Source organism: Mangifera indica, chromosome 16, assembly GCF_011075055.1.
Source record: "Mangifera indica cultivar Alphonso chromosome 16, CATAS_Mindica_2.1, whole genome shotgun sequence".
NCBI lineage: Eukaryota > Viridiplantae > Streptophyta > Magnoliopsida > Sapindales > Anacardiaceae > Mangifera > Mangifera indica.
In genome coordinates, this window is record NC_058152.1 from 12571669 (window position 1) to 12587064 (window position 15396).

General features: G+C 34.5%; 2 protein-coding genes across 2 annotated transcripts in view; both read right to left on the reverse strand.

The window, feature by feature from the left end:
• The window catches only part of LOC123199382 (transcription factor TGA1-like), a 108916-nt gene that overhangs the window by 7586 nt on the left and 85934 nt on the right, over positions 1-15396 (reverse strand). The gene's annotated exons all lie outside the window — the stretch shown is intronic.
• Positions 1452-14191, reverse strand: LOC123199003 (disease resistance protein RPV1-like). Its single transcript, XM_044613801.1, has 12 exons — positions 14097-14191; positions 12371-12880; positions 11169-11848; positions 10768-11006; positions 10142-10513; positions 9081-10037; positions 6498-6563; positions 5568-5642; positions 3081-3145; positions 2234-2389; positions 1725-1897; positions 1452-1651 (listed from the first exon to the last, which is right to left on the reverse strand). Exons 1-12 carry the CDS (start codon positions 14189-14191, stop codon positions 1452-1454), a joined length of 3588 nt encoding a protein of 1195 aa, XP_044469736.1.

The following is a 15396-nucleotide window of genomic DNA, read 5'->3' on the forward strand; positions in this document are numbered from 1 at the left end:
TCTAACTTTGACCGAAATTCCTTGTCATAGAGATGATGGTAATTACCATCATGGCGTGGAAAAGTGGTGTTACAGTTGCTCGCTTCTCAAGACATCAGCAGTGTGGCTGAGTAATTATGGGTTTCATTTCTTAAGGCTTGGGTATTTTGTGAATAGGCTGATGGTCAGATTGGGTCAGTTTGGGTCGGGTTGGTGTAAAGTGGGTTGGGCGTGGTGTTGCACTGGGCTTGGTAAGCTGTTAAGCTGTTGGACTGGGTCAAAGTTACAGCCTGATGGACTGTGGGGCTAGATGTGTTTGTGAAACGGACTGGGCGATAGGAGTGGGAGTCTTAGGCTTTTGCATTTGGATGGGTATATTAAGTTTCGAATCGGGCGTCCATCACCCAATTTTTCTTTTCGATTTTCTGTACCCGATTCATGGCTTCTTTTAAGGTCGTCGGACGGAAGAGTTTAACTTCGGCCTTCATCGTTCTCCTTAAACCAATCATAGACGCTGACAGTAACACTTCTTCTAATGCATCTCCGAGCGATGTAGAGATTGCTTCAAAATTGCTCCAATACTCTTCCACGATGCCAAATAGCCTCAACGCCATTAAATCCTCTTACAAAGAACCCTCCAGAATTGGACGAAACCAAAGCAGCATTTCACGCTTCAGTTAATCCCAATCAGAGAAGGGTTGACACGCTTCACTTCATTGAAACCACCGTAACGCTCCCCATCCATACACATGCCGGCGGCTGCCAACTTCTCTCTCTCAGTAATTTTGTTAACTGAAAAATATTACTCTGCCCTAAAAATCCACCCAATTGGATTTTCCTCTATAAACACCGGTAGCTCCAAACGATGGTGCATTACTTCCTAGCGTACCCCCAAGCATTATCATTAGTCTCCTAGCGGTTCTCTCACAGTTTCCACTTGCTCTGGCTCTTCTGTAGTAGGCGATGGTAATGGCATTGTTTCCCTCACTGGTGTTGAGTGGGAGGGTGAAGATGGACCCTCCATTGGAGCCTTGCCTTTGTCGGTCGTTGCTCCATCTCTCACCGCCAGTAGCTTCCTCAGCTCACAACACTTTCCTTGTTTTCTTTGTATTCACCAATTCCTCAACAACAACAGCAATGTTATTCTATTATTTCAACTCAGCCAGTGCAATCTTTACAACCCAATTCTTATTCTCAGCAATCAGCATAAACATTCAAATCAATTTCTCAGCAAACAAACACAAAGCTAATACTCAATCTCAATGGAAATAAACATCTCTTTTCTGTATTACTGAAATTCCATAATAGAGTTGAAAAAGTTCATTACGACTTAGATTAATAAAATGAAAATAAGAGCAACATACTGACTACCAAAATGGAAGAAGAAAATCCAAGATCCCCAGGCATTTCGAGAGGCTTGTGCTCTCCCACTCTACCACACTTAGTTAATTTTTCTGCTTCCCACTCTCTGACTAATTTCCATCCTTTTTGTTCCTCGCCAATTGCCCCTCTCTCTTCATAGTGCCATGTGTCCTTATTGCCTCAAAATGCCCGTGCACATTTTGGTTTCCCAATTGCTCCAATCCTTTGTTGCTAGCTAGAATATTTTCCTCTCCCTTGCTGCTATGCAACTTACTGCTGCTGTGCTCCATTGTTCTTAGCTTCTTCTTCACTTTGCGAGATACATACACCCGAAACCTAACATATGTGAAGCTCTATCACTAATATGGGCCTGCAAAGCAGACCTCTGTTCACAAATTTGCCTTGTTTGCTCTTCAACCCAGTGTCCATACTCCATCTAAAATGCAGCAATTCTTGCACAAACTTTGGTGAGGACTTTTTGTTGATTGCAAAAACATGAAATGTCAAAAAGTAGTGATTTATAAGAACAGGAACTACTGGAAAGCCGTCTTTGTATCTGCAGGAGTTTGTAACAAAAAAGAAAAATAAAAAAGACTCACTTCATTTTGAAGGGAACATTTTTTAATCTATTTAAGTCCCTTTAATGGGCAAATTATTTCATTTTATTTAATAAATTGAAATATGAATCACCTTAAGAAGCTCAGAAGGGCGAAATCTTCCTATCCAAAAGAAAAAACGTTCAGCTGCTATCTTCCACATGCCAGACATTATATATAAAACATGGGCTTTTGCAGCAGTAGATTTCATGAGGAAAAGTTAAAAATAATGGCTTAAGCCACCCTCCACAAGTATGTGAAGCTCTATATCATTAATATGGGCCTGCAAAGCAGACCTCATTTCACAAATTTGACTTGTTTGCTCTTCAACCCAGTGTCCATACTCCATTCTCAAACGCTGCAATTCCTGCACAAACCTTGGTGAGGACTTTTTGTTGAATGCCAAGGACATGAAATGACAAAAAGTAGTGTTCAATATGCAACAGGAACTGCTGGAAATCAAATTTCAAAGAACAGATTCAGCACATCAGAGATTATATACATAGATTCATGGCACAACATCATTTTCCATGGAGGTGCCAAGTTTGCAAAGTGCTGGAAACTTGTGCTTATGGATGGCTGAAATCTATTGTGAGGAACATTTTTGAGACATTGATTTATGGACAGCATCGAAAATGACTTCAGTGCAGGTGAAGAGGTGATATAAATTTCCTCACGTAGTCTTTACAAGGACTTGAAATGATATAGGAAACAAAACTATGAAAAATTCGAAGGAATCATGCTGTGAAGGGAGCACAATTAATCAATAAATAGCAGGTGCATACCATGAGTGGCAGTGGTAAGCTAGTAGTAACAAAATTTCACAAACTGTCTTAATATTATGTGTACACTCTTGGTTCCGAGATTCAAATACCAATAAAATGCAATTAGAGTCATGCAATTTCAAGAGATAGAAATGTTTGAGAGTGAGGACATCAAAACAATAAGTTATTACTTTGACAAACCTGGGTTTACAGCCATCTGAGAACTTTCTACTCCACCACCTATATACAAACCCTGCAGTGTAGCATTTGGTGTTTCAAATATTTTAATGTAAATAGGGCCGCATAACAGATACGAATTCAATTCAAAATCCCTTACCACTTGTTGCATGTTAGGAAATCTGTTCAAATCAGGCCTCACCATAACTTTTTCTGCAATCGGCTTTTATGAGCACCCTCACAATTTGGTGCATGACGTCTTTGTATCTGCGAAAGTTTGTAAAAAAAAACAAACAGAGAAAATTTCACTTCATGTTGAAGGGAATATCTATTTGAAAACCATATACAAAATTAGTGACAGCCTATGGTTAAACTTGTTCGATTATGAGACTGCTAGCACTGAATACACTGAAGCCAAAGGTAATGCATAGTCCATTAAGTAATTTATGTGCCAATTCTTGGCTTTGTGCAAAAATAGACTAGTTCAGTAATTCTACGTCAAGGATGGTGAAGAGTACCAATTTGAAAATAGTTATTATTCCAAAAAGCCAGAGAAAGCAACAAAATAGTATAAAGGTCCAAATTCAAGATACCCGACACTACATCACAATAAACAATAAAATAAACAAGCACTAATCTCAAATTTGAAATTGCAAATTTTCCAGGACTCAAAATTTAGAGATCAAATTAGTTTCTAACCGAAGTAAGGCCATGTTTATACCATGTATAAGAAAAATAAACAAGCAAGTATAAACAGATCAGAAAGATGAGTTTCCTTTTGCAAATAAAAACTCATCATTCATCTCTAGTATGGTAACACAAACAGATTTGGCAACTGTATCTCACACATGTCCTCCCACCTAATCAGTCTCTATAAATAGATAAGCCCAACCCGCTAGTAAAAACAGAAGAACCAGTATCAAAGTTTTATGATTTGAGTTGTTCAGATCTTTTCTTATTTTAAATGTACCTTTATTTAAACAAGAGTTTCACATACCAAACACTGACCTTTAAATCTAAACTTTAAAAAGAACACCAAACATTAAATTGAACAACAAATGTTCATCATAACAGCACATTACTCATGAATTTAGTGCAATAAAAAATTATTCACCACCACTAGTTAAAAAGACGATTTCCAAAATTCAAAACAAAATTTATAAAGCTTCATTGTAGTTTACAGTCATTTTCAAAAGCTTGGTAATTTCTAAGAAAATCTACTCAAAACATGAAGAAGAAACTCTGAGAGCTCCAATTTGATAAAAGGAACACAAAAGTTTACTTACAAATGAAGAAGAGAGGCTTTTCGGACCAATTCAGCTAAGAAAGATATCAATATAATTATGTTTATTAAGATCACAACAAAAACACCATAATTCAGCCAAGCTTTCAGCCAAAATATCATTTAAGATTTCCTAAACGAGAACAAGCAAGCGAAAAATAACACCAAACTTCTATCCGGGCATGGTGAGTGAATCCAATCTAAATAGATACATTAGGTATTGAGAGAATTTTGTTTTATTTCAATCTTTGACGTAAAAACACTGTTGTCTATTTGAAATTAAAACTAGGGCTGAGTAGGCCCAAATACCCTATTGTAAAACAAGGAACCAAAACTGGCTGGTTTATGAGAAAAGGAATCAGAGCCCAAACCTAAGCCAGAGCTAGAGCCAACCAAGTTTAGTTAGTTTTGGTTCCAGGTTCAGTTCCTACTCAGAACCATTACTATTCATTCAGTTTGTTATTTCCAATTTTTCAACAGGTTAAATTTCATATCAAATAGACAATATTGAAAACTTTTAGAAGGAAATAAAGTACAAAACACTACTTGTACATAGCATTGAAAGAAAACAAATGAGAACAACTATAATCAAGTATCCTTTCACAAAAAAACAAAAACAATCAAAGTCTTTGGACCTAAGCCTGCAACAAGAGGAAGAATTATTAAACGTAGATTCATAAAATAATCATTATAAACAAAAAATTTGCAGAAAAAACAGGGGAGAAAACAGAACAATAATCAGGCTTCTTTATATTGGTTCAATAGCCCTTCTGGATTTCAGATGATAACCACTCAAGTAACTTGACTATATCAGAGTGTTTGCTAAAATTAGTGGAAACAGAAGGAAAACTGTGCAACCAATTAGTATCTCTTATTATTGTCTGCTAAAATTTCGTTCACTCATTTTATCAATTCTTCCAATTCAGTCAATCAAGCCTGTACAACTCAGGAAATTATTAGCCAATAAAACACAAGAAATTAACAGGTGAACAGAGCAAAAATTTGAAGCAAAAATTAGCTAAGATTACGAAAACCACCTTAATTGCATTAATACATGTATCATATTACGAAAGTGTTATATTTCAAAAGTTTCAGCCAACTAGGCAAACATAAAGCAACAATAATTTCAAACAAACAAGGATCAAAGACTAAGAAGCTGAACAAGAGTTTGTGAGTCTGCTGAAAACAGAAGATGCAAAAAAGTATGTAAAATAGCTAACATGAACTAGAAAAATACGGCAGGGAAAAGAGGGGAAGAAAAAATGGAGGAGAAAAACAGTGTGTACACTTCTAATTTTCAATGGAAATCTTTCATCCAACAAACAAATACATCCACCTAATACAAATAAAATTCGTATAAATAAGAATCAGAGGTAAACAAATGACTAGAAACACAATCGAACTTACCTTATCCAAAGGTTTACCTGCTTCTTGTTCATACTTGTTAGAAGGCAGGAATGTTCCATGTGGCATATCCTCTGACTGAAAAGTTGAACAGAGGAATAATTTAGAATGGGAATGCAAACAATGTGTCCTCTACTATCAGACCGAGTAGAGTAAATGTCAATAGTTCGCACCTGAGTGTCTAGTTTTGTCTCCACCTCCACGATCACAGGCATTGACGTATTTGGATTGCCATTACTTTTAAAGCTTTCCCCATCCCCATCTCCCCACCCCCCCGTCAAGTTAATGAATGGGCTCATAAATTTGAAATCTACTTGGGGTCACAAACTGGGTGGACGGAGAGTTCATGCCCTTCGAACTTATGATGGGATGCAGCTCCATTAGCTTTAGACATAAACACACACAACATATAAGCATAACGACAACAAGATGCAAAATTGATATAAAAGGTATCTGAGTTTGAGGTCTAAATTTGAACTGAAACAAAATCAGCCTAGCAGGATATCAAATTGAGTTCCGAGCATAACGACCCAAGTCATGGAAACCTTAGAAATTTGCTCTACTTACACAATAACAACAGAGTCTAGAGTTAAGTACTGACGTAATTTGATTCAGATCTAAGAAGACTTCAATTTAACAACAAGCTGTAGCTATTGTAAATGAAATCAACAAAAGATGAATTGTTTATAAGGATGCAAAAGAAGAAAAGCAGATGCAGTATGTAGCAATCTAATTATACAAATCCAGCGATGAAAGTGAAATATCATAAGTAGAGAAAGAAAAAGGATTTAATTTAAATGCAAAAGCAACAAGAACAAGACACTGGTTTTCCATTTCTTGGTCTTCATGCTCATGATTAGAATCAAGCAGCCACTAACATCTAAAATCAAAACAGAGGAATTCTAAGACTAATTTTCTTTCATGATAACTAACCCGTGCAGCACCAGTTACTCCAAGTAACGACTCTATAACAGGTGCCTCTTCTTCCGTTAAAGAGCACTGGACACCTAACAGTAGGATAAAAGCTTCTGTTTAACTACCTCCCATGGCAAGCTTGAACCGGATACTAAATCAGATACAGTCTTCTCCTTGCAATCTTTCATGCTTCACGGATAAATCTTATGTCAGACACCAAAGGGAAATAATATTGAGAAAACCAAGGCAACAAGTATATGAATATGAGAATTCACTGAAAATAGATTAACGAGTTAAAATTTTTATGCAGAAGAAAGATGTTTACAGTTGCAGGCCTATTCATCACTTGTATATTGCTGAATAAGGAGACCATCTATCTAAAATTTCATATGATTTCGGAAAACTTCCCCATTGGTCATGTTCGTCACAGGAGTTTAGACAGCACTTCAAACAGTCATTAAAAGATCAATTTAGAGCATTCAATCTCTGGTCTCTGTCCTCTGTTCACTGATCTTGCTTATCTTCATTGTGCATGCTCTCTCCCCTGAGACTGTGACGAGAACTCAACTGGAAAGAAGCGCTTCAATATACTCACAAGCAGAACTACATAGCATAGACAGAAAGTTAGCGAGCAATTCAGAAGGCAACATTGACTAAATGCATCAGCCATTGTTTTACTATATGAAGGAAGGACATAGGGACATAAAGGGAATCTTATCAACCAGTTATGACCTAATATAATGAGCTCATAGACTTTGTACTTACATTAATTTTGCTTTAGGAAGAGGATCTTCAGGTTTCAATGGTTCAACATATTTGTCAAACACATATAATAGTCTGTAAAATACATTGAATATTTCCATCAATAATAACGATAATACCAATAACAACATAGCCTTATGTTATTTCTACATGTGACAAATTGAATGACAATAGATCATTTTTAATAGATCATGAGTTGAGATCACTGTATAACCTTTTTTTTAAATTAAAAAAAAATCCGTAATCATGGAAAGTTTATTAATAGGTGGAGTTATATACAAAATCCCGATAAACCATTTGAAACATAAGACATCTTTGAAACCCATATAAATCATATATTTGAAATAGAAGGGAAATAATTTAGAAATAACCATAGGCCACAATTAAAGGAGGCCTTACAATAATGTCTAGCATGTAAAACATCAAAAAAAATTATTATTATTTTTATTAGAGATAAAAGAGTTAAATGAACATGAGAAGTCACTGAAAAGAGTTGATTTGCAAGTTAAAATTTCACTAAATAAATAAATTAAATACATTGTTTGAGTCCACTTACCATATAGAAGAAATGCCTAGGCGGCCACATATTTTGAGGGCATAACTATGAGAAAGATGTTTACTAGTTACTAGTATATGTTGAGGCCATAAAAACTATACAAAATAGGGCTATATAAAATATATAAATATGTATCAATTTTGCCATTTAATTTAATCCAACTTACACTTCGAAACACAGCCATTGCTTGTATATTTTTGAATAAGGAGACCATCTATCTAAAATTTCATATGATCTTGCCAAACCATCCATTTTGCCATGTGTATAGCAGCAATTTAAATAGCACTTCAAACAGTCATTAACAGAGCAATTTATAGAATTCAATCTCATGTCTCTGTCTACTCTTGCATCTCTTCTCAAATCGTCATCTTTAGCATACAACAAAGTCACTCCACATTTTTCCACCTGGCTTTGAAAACTGCCGTTCTTAATTTCATGAAGAACAAAGAATACAATGACACCCTGGCTATTCAAATTGAGTGTGAGAAATTCCATAGGCATGATACCATGTTCAAATCTTATGAATATATGATCCGATTTAATAACCTCACGCTTAGAACCTTCTAAAAATATGGTACCATGGAAAATGATCTCTTTGTTAACAAATAGACCATATCCAACTTTGAAAATTCTAAGTTGTTGATATTTTTTTAATGATACAACAACACAAAAAACAAAACCAATTAAGTTATCACTAAGCCAACCTGCTGGAAACTCTATATAAGTATTATTACTTTTAAATTCAAACCACTTCGGAATTTCGCTACTAGGGTAACATATGTGAGAGTCAAACCGAAGAAGCCACTCCAATGGAATGTAATCCTGCATGTACATCACTTCTTTAAGGATATATGTTGAATTGAGGGACATTTTTGTCAAAAGGTATATTTGACTTTCACTCAAAATTTAAAATTTTAGAAATATAGAAAACAACTATTTATATTTTAAATATATTGAACAAATAAATGAAAATTAACAAAATGATTAAGATCACTTACTATTTATTGATTTTTTTAGAAGGAATATGTGACCGAAAAAAAGTTTCTTGTTAAATTGTTAATCTTTGAAGATTTTGAAATAAAAATAACAAAAGGAAATTAATACGATAAAATCTATTAACAAAGGAAAGAGAAAAAAAATGAAAACAAATATTCAAAGAGACAGATGACAAAAATATTCAGTCAAATTATTCTCCAATCATGTAATCAATTCTACAATATTTACTGGGGTGAAAAAAATAAAGCATCATAGGAAACCAGAGAAAATGAGAGAGATATACTTACTTCAGAGCGATCCCACATAATTGCATTTCTGTCAAGATTCAACTGAGCCTCTGTTATCACTAATTTTAGTTTGAAAGAATTGATGAAGCTGATTCTCCGCCGACCCCACTGAATTTGGCATAAAGCCGGTAAACCTGATATCGATTCTAGTGATTTGCAATTATTTCCTTGTATAGATTCTAACTTGGGTGGAAGCTCAGGTGTGGATCTAAGCCTTTGGCAATTGCTAAAAGAAAGCTCTCGCAGGTTAGAGAGGTCTTTGATGCTCACAGGTAGGCTCTCAAAATTGTTTTGGTCAAGATGTAAAAATTCTAGTGAGAGTAATTGACCAATATTGTTGGGTAACACATCGATACAACAATCAACCAGGTTTAGCATTTTCATTTTTTGAAAGACAGATAAACTTGTCATAAACGTTGGTGTTTCAGCAAAAGCAAAGCCATTTAGTTCAAGTTCCTCTAGAGTCGTTAAATTTCTTAGGTTATTAGGCAATCTGTCAATTTTCGAACAACCTGAGAGATAAAGACATTTAAGAGATTTTAACTCACAAATACTCTCTGGTAACCTTTCAAGCCTTGAACATTTTCTAAGGCTCAATTTCTCTAGTTTAAATAGATGCTCTATTGATTGCAATTCCTTTATTGCAGTTCCATCTAGATATAACTCGTCAACAGTACCTAGGAGACACGGAACTGTTCTGAGATTTGAGCAATTAGAGAGATTAATTTCTCGAAGAGATTGCCAATGAACACTAATTGGAAGATTATCAAAGCTTTTGCATCCACGTAGATTAAGGATAACAAGTTTACGGAGACTAGGGATAGATGAGAAACTCTCGAGCAAATTTGTACAATCTTCAAAAATCAGGCTCTCAAGATTTGGCATAAGTGAAAAATCCTTTATTCTGCGTAAATGCTTAGATTGACTGAGATCAATATGCTTCAAATTAACAAGTTTCTGTAAAAAAAAAAAAAGATTAAATGAATTAAAACAACATAAATAACATACATATATTTACAATTTAAAGCAAAAAAAAAGGCAATATATAAGTTAACATTTACCTGGTTACCAGTCCAAAGTTGTTTAACTTTGCTATTATGCATATAAAGTGCAATAAGGTTCTTTGGATTAAAATTTGGTGGCAATGATTTGGCAGAATATCCATGCCAGCAAAAATACCTTAGCTCGGAGAAATCAGACTTAAGTTTCTCAAAACCATGCACTTTCTTTCCATCCTTGGAGCTATTTTTTTTCAAGAATCTAAAGTTAAGGTGCAATGCAAAGAAATCAGATTCAGACAGATTCTTTCCATGTTCAGACCCATAAAATTCCAAGAATCTTAGGTTTTGCATGTTGTTGAAAGCTTTAGGATCTAAATGCAACTCTTCTACTTTAGACATATCCAAACGTATGCTTCGAATTGCTCTAGTTCCCTGGTAGTCACAAACATATTGATGAAAAGTCAATTTGAAATTGCTTAATTACATCAATTCTTAAGTTATTTACTCTCAAATAGATTTCTTTTCAGGATATGTAAATAATAATAATAATAATAGATGTGTCAATACTACCCTATACTAAATAATTTAATTCCCAATGATAACTGGAAATGAATATTCTGCTAACTAATATTTTATTATATTTTATGTGTAAAATAGAAATAAAAAACAAGTGTTCTGGCTCTTACCATATTATTCTTCAATACTGAAACGATTTCATCGTGATCCCACAACCGACTACGTTTACTAGGATCATCAATTGATTCTTGCCGAACAATTTCTCTACCCATTTTTTCAAGTAAATCATGCATTGTTATGGTGTCAGATGATGTAGTTATGAGACACCTTTCAATGAGAAGATGTAGAGAAATATGAGAGTCGAAGTCACGAGCATTCAAGATTGCTTCTATGAGATCTCTTTTATATCCTTTAAAGAAACATGCAATATCTAAAAATACAACCTTCTCTTTATCATTTAATCCATCATAACTTATTTTTAACACCTTGTGGACATCCACATGAAGACTTGTTCTGAAGTTTTTTAGTACACTTTCCCATTCTCTCTTTGTCCTCTTGAAAAGAAAAGAACCTAGAACTTTAAGAGCTAGTGGAACACCCTTAACATAAGCTACTATTATAGATGATAAAATGTTATAATCTTCTGTTGGAGGGTTTCCATTAAAGGCATATAGGGCAAAAAGTTGAACAGCATTATGAGAAGATAACCCTGCCATCTCATGAATATGATCCACTTTACAATTTGTTAGCACATGTTTATCCCTTGTCGTTATGATGATTCGACTTTCTGAATCCAAGTTATCAAAAACTCTCATTAAACATTCTATTTGTTCTAACTTCGTTACATCATCAAACACAATAAGAACTTTTTTTCTGCCAATGAGACTTTTTCTTGTGAAGGTGAATCCATGATTGCGATGTTCACCCCCTCGAACTGCACAACTCAGTTTTTGGCATAAGTCATTTAATCCCTTGCATTTCTCTGATTCTTCTCTAATATTCAGAATAAAGTAAGACATTTCAAACTGTTCAGAGATTTTTTTAAATATAGCATCAGCAAGAGTAGTTTTTCCTATGCCCCCGATGCCCCAAATTCCTAACTTGCGAACACCCTTTGTACATAACAAATTTCCGATCTCTTCGATTGATGACTCTAGTCCAACTAGGTCCTTGGAAAGAATATCTATGGAGTTGTAATCCAATTTTTTCCATACATCATTGACAATATCCTTTACCAATGATGCCTCATTCCTAAAAATAAAAAAAAATAATTAAATAATATGATACTAAAATTAAATGACTAAAAACCAAATAAAGAAATATAACATAATTTTAATTTTTTTCTGTTTCTTTTGACTGGTCATTGAATAAAAATTTTTAGAATGTAAGCTTGTCATGATGAAGAATTGCGTCATGACATGAACTCAAGTTCATTTCTCAGTAGCACAAAATTTTAGATTCAAATATAATTTGATCATCACTTTCCATGTCCTGAAAACTTATAAAACTTATCAATGCTAAAATTAAATTCAATTCAATTCTAAGAAAAAATGAAATAATCAGTAACTATGTATTCAATGATATATCATATTTAGATAGTAAAACTGACACTTCGTATTAATGGATATTGTTTGTATTAAGTCTTTCTGTGTTTTGGGCCAGAAGACACATGACCATCTGATTCTGTTCCCAGTAATTTGTAGCTTCAAAGTACTTACCAAAAAAAAGAAAAGATTATTACATAAAAACATTGATAAAAAAATTTACAGTTACCTGGAGTTCTTTGAATCATAACCAGAAATGTTGGCTGCATCCCTCAAAGCAGTCCTCCATCTCTGCAACATCTCTGAATCATCCATAAAACGCTTTTCAAGCTCAGCAAATGCTTTCCCAAAATCCCCATATTGATTCCTGACATCAGATGGATCTACGTTATAGAAGACTGGTATTATGATCTGATCATACGTGTTCTTACATTCAACAATCTCCTCAAGTTCTTTGAGACACCATCTGGAGGAAGCGTAGCCTTTAGAGAAAATGATAACCGAGATCTTTGAATGTTCAATTGCCCTCAAAAGAGATGGAGAAACTTCTTCTCCCCTGACAAGGCTGTCATCAATGAAAGTTTTAATCTTTTTCTGACAGAAGGCTTCATACAGATGGCTGGTAATGTTTGTTCGGGTGTCCACACCATGGAAACTAAGGAAAACCTCATACTCTAGATTAGGAGTAATGGAAGAAGAAGAAGAGGAAGCCATGAACTGCTGCAAGTGATGAGAGGTACTTCGCATAAACAGAGAGGGTTAAACTAAATCATCAAGTAATTAAGTAATTGACTTTATATTCCACCATCACTAAGTCTTTTAGCATTAAAAAAAATTGGCCGGCCAAAATTTATAAATTATCAGTGACATAACCGTTAGGTGGGAGTCCTTAAAAATTCAATTTGTCAGTCCCTTCTCCACCCACCGCGTAACCATCCTCCGCCACTGCCGGCCTGTAAATATTCGTACTTAAAAATTAAGTCATATATGGGTTTGTGCATATTTGGGATTAAATTTTCAAACATTTTAACTTAAAACTATTGATCCCTATAATTGTTCCTTGCCAGGCATGGATTTTACTATGCCTATTCATATAGCTACCAAATTCATTCATCGTCTTATCCTCAAGGCCAAGGCTTCAAAAAATGGGTTAATTAGGTCTGTTTATCTGTTAAGGATTTGTTTTGTTTTGTTGTTCTGTTAATTAAATTGGCATCACTTATCGGGAAGATGCCATACCATTTCATTTTCTTCCTTTCATCTCTTTTTTCCCAGAAAGTGACCTGCCTTTTCCGTATCTGACGTTCCTTACTTGGCCACACACGTTAGGTTTGATTGTCAACACTAATTACAATATTCTGATCATCAACTTTACTTCCAGGTCCAGCCAATATCTCAATCATATATGGGTTAGTTGAGATTAAATTTTAAAGTACTAGGTATGATTGTCACATTAATTTAATATTAGGATCTTTAGCTTCATTAAAAAAAAAAAAAAACTGTAAACTTCTAAAACTTTCTCTCGATGATAGATGGGTTAAGTGAGAGTAAATTATTAAGAATGATTAGGTTAATCTGAAAGTTGACAATGGAAATTAGAGCTATTATTAAGTAAAAAGCTTAGATATTTGATGGTATCTTGAATAATTTGGACTGATGAATAGAAGAATCTATCTGTAGACGTGTTGAATACAATTTCTCAGCAACATCATATTGATCCATGGCCAAAAACATATCACTTTGTTAGTTTTTTTTTATTGACCTATGTTTGTAAAACCTATGTTTGTACAGAACATAAATATTGCACAATAAAACAAGATGCAGAAACAAAGACCTCACTATATCTAAGCTACCAACAGTAACCAAACCAATAGAAAATTAAACTACTGATATTGCAAACACATGTAAACATGAAACTTTAAAAATTTTATCTCCACCCCCAGTAAAAACTGTACCTGACGAGCAATCCCTCGAAATCACCCTTCTCAAACTCACTCTCTGCTTCCTTCCTCAACGCAAGTGCCTCCAAGCTCTTATCCCCTAATTCCATTCAGCTCCATCATCACCTGAGTAGCTTTTGTTGTCGTTCACAGTGTCCGACCATAACTCCACTGGGCAAAGCCATGAGGTTGGGCCTAGACCCAAACTCTGAGAGTCTCGAAGTTGGTGCAAACTCTGACTCTTTTCACTTCACTTTGACTTTGATTACGTAACTAAATGGTCTTTCATACAACCCGTGTAAAAACATGTTAAAGAAAGAAGGCGAAGAAGAAGACAATAAAATTACATTAACAACAATAAAATTAAGAGAAGTGATGATGAAAAAATTCACGTTAGAAGAACTTTTTATTTTTTGGAAAAGGAATAATTATGACTTGAAACTGCTTTTTAAGCAGTTATATATCTTTCAACACAAAATTAAACCCATTAGGGCCCCACAGGAACGCGTAGTTGGGAAAGTTAACAATTGCAACCCTCAAGTTTCACTTTAACCAACCTTTTTGTTTCTTTCAGTGTTATTACATTGACAGTTGAATCCCTCAAAGTCAAGTTTGCTGATGACATGGAGTGAAGTATCTTGACACTAATATAGGGACCAAAATGTCATTAAAAATGTTCATGACTGAAATACAAAATCCAAACCTAACCTTAGGGATGAAATTGTCATTTTCACTGCAAAGGGCTGCGTTAGGAACTGTGGCCTTAGCTTCTTCCTCTTCGACAACTTGTAATTATTTTTTCTTGTGTTAAAATCCAGAAAACACAGATGTGTTTTTGCATTTTTTAAATATGTCAATTATCAAAACCGCCCAAAACCAGTACAAAATATTTTGAGACGGTATTGATAATTTAAAAGAAATATGAAAGAAAAAACACATTTTCATATGTTAAAATAAGAGAACATAAATCGTTCCCAATTTACATGGTAACCTAACTATCTCCTCTTCATCGCAATCGTCATAATTACTCTCCGTTTCTGGCATCTCAACTCCTCACTGCCTTTGCCATCTTAACTCCTCACAGTCTCCAACATCTAACTCCTAACTGTCTCCAGTGTCTTGAAGTCTTGACGAACTCATCTTCAACTCATTAGTTCTTTAATGATATATTTGGCTTGATCAATGCATCAACAACATGAACTCCCCTCCTTTCTAGTATCTCAAAATCTCGGCAAAGTCTAAAACAACTGTCTTTATTAGTGTAACTGATTTGGTACGCTATCCTTCATATTCAATTTAGAATCTGAGTAATATC

What these genes read in the sequence shown, in the direction of transcription:
- LOC123199003 (XM_044613801.1), bottom strand. Translation starts at nt 14,191, where the DNA reads ATGGAATTAGGGGATAAGAGCTTGGAGGCACTTGCGTTGAGGAAGGAA. An exon ending in CAGGTAAACCTTTGGATAAG is followed by an intron (nt 3,146 to 5,567) that starts GTAAGTTCGATT and finishes AAACTTTCGCAG; the next exon opens with ATACAAAGACGTCATGCACC. An exon ending in AGGCAAATTTGTGAACAGAG is followed by an intron (nt 1,652 to 1,724) that starts GTCTGCTTTGCA and finishes TATCTCGCAAAG; the next exon opens with TGAAGAAGAAGCTAAGAACA.